At 42.4% G+C, this 7,500-nt stretch overlaps 1 protein-coding gene across 1 annotated transcript in view; it reads right to left on the bottom strand.

The window, feature by feature from the left end:
- Nucleotides 1-802: 802 nt before the first annotated feature.
- LOC113806479 (uncharacterized) overlaps nt 803-7,500 on the bottom strand; it is a 10,792-nt gene continuing 4,094 nt past the window's right edge. Inside the window, exons 4-13 of the mRNA XM_070118102.1 lie at nt 7,172-7,223; nt 6,765-6,939; nt 6,434-6,613; nt 5,114-5,417; nt 4,239-4,351; nt 3,916-3,978; nt 3,531-3,566; nt 2,532-2,602; nt 1,733-1,908; nt 803-910 (exon numbers count right to left, since the gene is read on the bottom strand). Coding sequence (XP_069974203.1) covers nt 894-910; nt 1,733-1,908; nt 2,532-2,602; nt 3,531-3,566; nt 3,916-3,978; nt 4,239-4,351; nt 5,114-5,417; nt 6,434-6,613; nt 6,765-6,939; nt 7,172-7,223 — 1,187 coding nt within the window. The 3' untranslated portion in view covers nt 803-893. The remainder of the gene's footprint in view (nt 911-1,732; nt 1,909-2,531; nt 2,603-3,530; nt 3,567-3,915; nt 3,979-4,238; nt 4,352-5,113; nt 5,418-6,433; nt 6,614-6,764; nt 6,940-7,171; nt 7,224-7,500) is intronic.

A 7,500-nucleotide genomic window follows, 5' to 3' on the forward strand; every position in this document is an offset into this window, starting at 1 on the left:
CTAATATAATCTGACCTAATTTTATGTGATCTGACCTGATCTGATGTAATCTGACCTGATTTTATGCCATCTAACCCGATTTGATGTGATTTGACTGGTTTGATATGATTTTATGTAATCTGATCTGGTCAGATGTGATATGAACTGATCTGATGTGATCTGATGTGATATGAACTGATCTGATGTGATATGAACTGATCTGATGTGATATGAACTGATCTGATGTGATCTGACCCCATCTAATGTGGTATGACCTGATCTGAAGCAATCTGACCTAATCTGATGTAATTTGACCTTATCGGATGCGATCAGATCACGTCATATTCACATCTGATGAGGTCAAACCACATCTGGTTACATGAGGTCATATTCAAATCAGATTAAATAAGATCAGGTCAGATCAGATTATATCACATCAAGTATCAACTAATTTAATGTGATATGACCTGACCTGATGTGATTTGACCTGACCGATGTGATCTGTTATATCTGATCTGATATAATCTGCCCTGATTTTATGTGATCTGACCTGTTCTGATGACGATGTGGTCTGACTTTTATCAGCGTAGCGTAGATGTTACCGTAAACTATTTTGAACCTTAGTGGTTAGAGCCCGTAAAGGACACTTGGTCGCCAAAGGGTTAAAGTGTGCCAACCCTGGACTGCAGTTCTAAGGTTTTAGTGCATAAATATTCGCCATGGAAATTCATCGGTTCCGATGCTTTAACCATCAACTCTACATTCAAGGGTTAATGTAATTTTTTAAAAATTAAATCAATGTAATTTGGATAAAAATGCGTCATTTGGGCAAAGATAAACATTTATTCAGATATCTTGAAATCTATTCCAGTTCTTAAGGCAAAGGTAGCATACATATAATCTTGACCTCAGGGTTACAGTTCCTCCTTTCCTGTAAAATTAAAGAAAATAAAAGTACAGAGAGCATAGTTCCGTTGGTGGATATAGGCATGGTAGACATATCCTTCAAATGCTGCAATGTATTACAATAATTATGATGCTCTACTTCAAACTCTACCTTGCTTGGCTCTTTTTATCCCTTAGTTGCATTCTGTCCCCCCCCCCCTCTCACTTTCTCTCTCTCTCTCTCGCTCGCTCACTTTTCCTCCCTCCATCCCTCCCCCCTCCCTCCTTCCTTTCTCTCTCTCTACTCACCATCCGTATTTTCGTCCCTCTCTTCTTTCCTCTCCCTCTCCTTCCCACACCATCCGCACTCTCCCTCTTTCCCTTTACCTCTCTCTCCCCCTCCCTCTTTCTCTTCTCTCTCTCACTCACTCTTTCTCTGTCTCTCTTTCCTTCTCTCCCTCCCTTTCCATCTCTTCCTCTCCATCCGCATTCTCCCTCCCTCAACATCCGCATCCTCCATCCTTCCCTACCCCTTCCCTTCTCCCTCTCCATCTCCCTCCCCCTCCCTAGCCCACTCCTTCTCCCTCTCTCTCCCTCCCTACCCCTCTCCTTCTCCTTCCCTACTCCTCTCCTTCTCTTTCTCCCTCCCTACCCCTCTCCTCCTTCTCCCTCCCTAGCCCTCTCCTTCCCCTTCTCCCTCCCTCCCTAGCCCTCGCCTTCTCCCTCCCGAACCCTCCCCTCCCTCTCCCTCCCTCCCTAGCCCTCTCCTTCTCCCTCCCTCCCTAGCCCTCTCCTTCTCTTTCTCCCTCCCTCCCTAGCCCTCTCCTTCTCCTTCTCCCTCCCTAACCCTCTCCTTCTTCTCCCTCACCATCCTCATTCTCCCTCGCCGCGACGACCTGCGAGTAGAGCTCCGGCAAGTGTTCCTTCAGCGCCTCCTCGTCCGCGCCTTCAAGGTCCCCGTCAATCCAGCGCCTGACCTGAGCCTGCGCCGAGGACACCATCCGGTCCTTGGCGCGCCCCAGGAAAGCTTCTCTGGGTCTGGAGAGAGAGAGAGAGAGGGAGAGAGAGAGAGAGAGAGAGAGAGAGAGAGAGAGAGAGAGAGAGAGAGAGAGAGAGAGAGAGAGAGAGAGAGAGAGAGAGAGAGAGAAAGGGAGAGAGAGGGAGAGAGAGAGAGAGAGAGAGAGAGAGAGAGAGAGAGAGAGAGAGAGAGAGAGAGAGAGAGAGAGGGAGAGAGAGAGGGAGGGAGAGAGAGAGGGAGAGAGAGAGGGAGAGAGAGAGAGAGAGAGAGAGAGAGGGAGAGAGAGAGAGAGAGAGAGAGAGAGAGAGAGAGAGAGAGAGAATATATATATATATATATATATATAGAGAGAGAGAGAGAGAGAGAGAGAGAGAGAGAGAGAGAGAGTCTGAGGAACATGGGTTACCTTTCCGCGTCTCCACTGCTAGGGACCCGCGACCAGCGCTCGAAATCTACAAGACAGTTGACCCAGCACACTTGACCGGGGCCTATGGCCCTGACCACACCTCTCCTTGGGGGCGCTCCCCCACGCGCGCCCCGCTCGGCGCCCCTCTTGGGCTTCCTTGTCCACAACAACCCGCGCCACGCTACCTTCCAGCCACCTCCTATCAATAAACAGCTGAACCAGAATTGTGTCTCCATAACCCACCAAATCAAGGCAACACAAAACCCTGACAACTGGTGGCAGCGGTGGGATGACACAAACAAGCCTCCGAAGAGCTGTAAGTACACCATTGGCAATTTCCTTTTCTTTCCCCTTTCTTCGCCTATGTGTGCATACCGTTTTTTTTTACAAATGCAGTGATTTTTTTCAAATATCTACTAAAGTGTTCATGCAAATTGCATTTTCTTTTCTTCTTTCTGTTATCTACCATATTTTTTTTTCTCGTCATGGTAGATCGTCGCTTTTTTTTTAAGGGAATCAATCCCCATTTTTATCAATTGCGAGAGTGCATTTTCTTTCTTTGGTGTGTTTTTTCTAACTCTCATGCTAGCCTAGTTAGCATAAATCGTTAATAATGCTTAAATCTTTCATTTATGTGGGTGAACTAGGCCGTGCATTTTTCTTTAAATTAACCATACTAAGCCACGTGTCTAGAGTTACAAGTATTGCCATATATTTGGTATATTTTCTTATTCTTATTATCCTCCAGTGTATAAACCGACGGTATATCGACTTTAATTTCGCATATTACTAAGTGCATTTATTTAGGCTCGGTTTAAATATGCATTTGTGGGATATTTTGGAATATTTAAATAATTTAGTTATATTATGCACCAACTTTTTCTCTTTCCCGACGCTTCCCACCTATACCCGTTCCTTACACTCCCGCTATTACTATCACTACCATCCTAAACCCCCTCCCTCTCTCCTAACCCCCACCCGTTAATCCCCCCTTCCTCTCTACCTATTTTCAATATTTCTAATCCACTAGCGTTAAATTAGTTTTTTTTTTGTAGTGATAACGTTTTATAGTTTTTCGTATCTATATGTATACAAGAAAAGTATGCCTTGTTCAGTTGTATGTTTATATGAATATCAACTTCATTATTTTCATGTATAAATTGTTATATTCGTTTCCTAGTGCGAGTGACTTCACACAGGTCACGTCACGGTCAGGTCTTGTCACAAGATGACACATCTCACCTTAGTGCTGTTGCGAATTATGTCCCACATTTTTTTCTGAAATTTAAATTTCATTTATATAACACGGCGATTTACGATAGAGATGTATTTACTTCCGGTTTGCAGAAATATATTGGGAACTGTAATGATACTAGCATAATCCATCGAATTAAATCGTATGATTTTAAGTTATTATTATGGTATATTTGTGCATATTCCGAAGTATGTTTCGCCGTAATTATTCGTCTTCTTTATATATATTTTTTTTCTTTAATTATTCATGTTCATTTATTGGTAATTTAATTATGTAATTTCTAGATTATTGTGTGCTTGCTTTTTTTCTTAATATATAATTTTACATTTTAGCTCTTGCTATTTTTAACGAATATTTGGATAAGGACCTCACTTTGACCTTACTCAGGTAGAAGGTACTTATAGCCATCTGACTCGACCCAAAAATACATTCAAGCTATTTGTATTTAATTCTTATTTAGTGATCTCTGTGTTAGAGATTAATTATCTTAAACAGCTACTACGATTTCATATTGATTTTCGATTATCTTGATCACGAACCTCACCTCATCATTATTTCATGGTCCTTGGTGACGACCCACAGCTGGGTATGGGCATGTAATTAGGTTAAGGTAATTAATATTAAGTTGTCCTTTATGTGCCGAACTGCACTTATCGCTAGAGGCGATCTACGCGCCGCGCCGCGCCTTCTTATACGACTATACCCGAGAGATTATCGCTGGTATTTCCCAAGAAGATGGGATGCCCAATTTGCGTTCTGCGTATGAGTTCGTTCGATGATATCCCTTCTACGGTTGGGCCCATCATCACTATTCCTCAGGGAATCTATTTTAAGTTTAAGTATCACTTACAACCACAAGGGTTGTCTTTAGGCTGTCAGTTGTCTCAGGGAAGCTGACCCAAACCAGTCACCGTTTCATTAATTTTACGTACTAAAGTACCATTTTTATGATTTCGCATAGTAGTTGATTAATATTGCAATTAACGTAAGTTTTTTTGTTGTTAGTGTGAATGTTTTTTTTTCGTGTAGTCAGATCGGTGATTATTTTCATTAAGCGCAATCCACATTGACATACCTAACCCCATCCCCCATCCTCAGCCATACCTCTTTTAAACCCCACTCCACCCCATCCTATCCTTAGCCTCCCGCCCACCCACAGCGCTCGAAACCTACAGGACAGTTGAACCAGCACACTTGACCGGGGCCCACGGCCCTGACCACACCTCTCCTTGGGGGCGCTCCTCCACGCGCGCCCCGCTCGGCACCCCTCTTGGGCTTCCTTGCCCACAACAACCCGCGCCACGCTACCTTCCAGCCACCTCCTATCAATAAACAGCTGAACCAGAATTGTGTCTCCATAACCCACCAAATCAGGGCAACACAAAACCCCTGACAGAGAGAGAGATATTGATAGACAGATTGATAAATATGAATAGACTGAGAGACATAAAGATAGGCTGATAGATAGACAGACAAGAAGATAGAAAAAGTGACAGTTCAATCATGGGAATGATAGTGAAAATTAATATCACAATGGGAGTTGGTCATAATAACCAGAAATATTGTCAACAAATCATAACCAGAGAAATATAATTAACACTGCTAATAACAAACACAAATAAAATAGACACACCCGCAGTGACGACCTTTACCTGAACCACGTGCACCCATTGCTCTGTCCCCATGTCCCTCAACTCATCCAAAAGGTCATCTAGTTGCAGTGTGAGTGACCTAACGCTGGCCCGTGTCAGGTAGGTGGCGTCCAGCTGATTCAGGAGACCATCTGCGCTTGCGTCCAGAAGGTTGAAGATGGACGCGGCGAGGGACTGCCACTCGGGCGGGCAGTCGACAAGGTCAGGCAGAAGCAGGCGGTCCTGGAGAAAGGAGGGCTGGGGTGGAACTGATTTTCATGGTGTGTTTTATGGTAAAAAACACAAAATGCACAAACTAATTGAGTTTGTGCATTGTGGGTTTTTCTACCATAAGTATCAACACGGTAGAGTGTTTTTCCATTCTTCAGTGTGTTTTATGTGTATTTCTAAGACAGTTATCATAGGCCTTTAAACTTTAGGTGGTTCTTTTGTTTGAGTTTTTGGATTAGTTTAGGCGAATAATTAATTCCGTACATAGGGGCCGAAACCGCAGATTGAGCTCATCAAAAATATATTAAATGGATACATGAAATGAAAAAAAAACAAAAAAACACACACACACAGGGAAGGAAGAAAGCGAAATAATTACATGGGCAGAACAAAAATTTTAATCACACAAAAACATACTGCAAGGACTGAAAATATCTAGGGGCAGACGGAGGCAAAAGCAGATAAAGATGAATAAATGAGTAAGAGAGAAAGGGTTGAATTTGTACAAAGGGGAGGGTGAAAAAGGAAGACATGAAGGACAAACAGAAACACGCGGACATAAACGCGCAAAATCCGAAAGAATTTAGAGAAATCCAGAGGGCTGCAGAGGAATCTGGAAGAATCCAGAGTAATCCGGAAGAATCCAGAACCAGAGAAATCGAGAAAAATCCAGAAAAAAACAGAGGATCCGGAAAGAATCTAGTAGAACCAGACGAACAGAGAAAAATCCAGAACAATCCAGAAAAACCGGAGGAATCGAAAATAATCCCAGAAAAAACAGACGAACAGACAAGAATTACGAAGAATCCAGAACTAGACGAACAGACAAGAATCCAGAAGAACCCAGAATAATCCAGAAGAACTAGACGAACAGACAAGAATCCGGAAGAATCCAGAAGAACAAGACGAACAGACAAGAATCCGGAAGAACCCAGAAGAATCCAGAAGAACTAGACGAACAGACAAGAATCCGGGCAAATCCAGAGGAATCCAGAAACGCCCCAAGGCATCCTGAAGCCTCAACCCACGATCAGGAAGCGCCGGTAGAAGGCGTCGAAGCTGAGGTGGAGGTCCGGGAGAAGGTACTGGCCAAGGAGGTGGGGGAGGGGGTCCTGCTCCACCCACAGGACCAGGGGGGGAGGGGGTCTGTGGGCAGGATCTCCCACAGCGTCGCAGGATCTGTGGGGGTTCCTTCCTTGGCGTCCGTCCTGGGTTTGGGAAATGTATGATACTGGTGCAGTTTCTTTATATATTTCTTGATTGATATAAAAATGTTGATACTAATGCTGATGATGGTAATAATAGCAAACAGCGATAATGGAAATTATAATGATATTAAAAGTAATGAGAAAAAAGAACGATGATAAAGATGGTTTGATATGATTTTATGTAATCTGATCTGGTCAGATGTGATATGAACTGATCTGATGTGATCTGATGTGATATGGACTGATCTGATGTGATATGAACTGATCTGATGTGATATGAACTGATCTGATGTGATATGAACTGATCTGATGTGATCTGACCCCATCTAATGTGGTATGACCTGATCTGAAGCAATCTGACCTAATCTGATGTAATTTGACCTTATCGGATGCGATCAGATCACGTCATATTCACATCTGATGAGGTCAAACCACATCTGGTTACATGAGGTCATATTCAAATCAGATTAAATAAGATCAGGTCAGATCAGATTATATCACATCAAATATCAACTAATTTAATGTGATATGACCTGACCTGATGTGATTTGACCTGACCGATGTGATCTGTTATATCTGATCTGTGGGGGTTCCTTCCTTGGCGTCCGTCCTGGGTTTGGGAAATGTATGATACTGGTGCAGTTTCTTTATATATTTCTTGATTGATATAAAAATGTTGATACTAATGCTGATGATGGTAATAATAGCAAACAGCGATAATGGAAATTATAATGATATTAAAAGTAATGAGAAAAAAGAACGATGATAAAGATTATTACAAAGTGAACATGAAAAATTACCATAACGTTAGTAATAATAATAACAATAATAATAATAATAATGATAAAATGCAACCATGATAATGATGTCATTGATTGTTTAACGAT

This window comes from Penaeus vannamei, chromosome 41 (genome assembly GCF_042767895.1).
Source record: "Penaeus vannamei isolate JL-2024 chromosome 41, ASM4276789v1, whole genome shotgun sequence".
NCBI classification, from domain to species: Eukaryota; Metazoa; Arthropoda; class Malacostraca; order Decapoda; family Penaeidae; genus Penaeus; species Penaeus vannamei.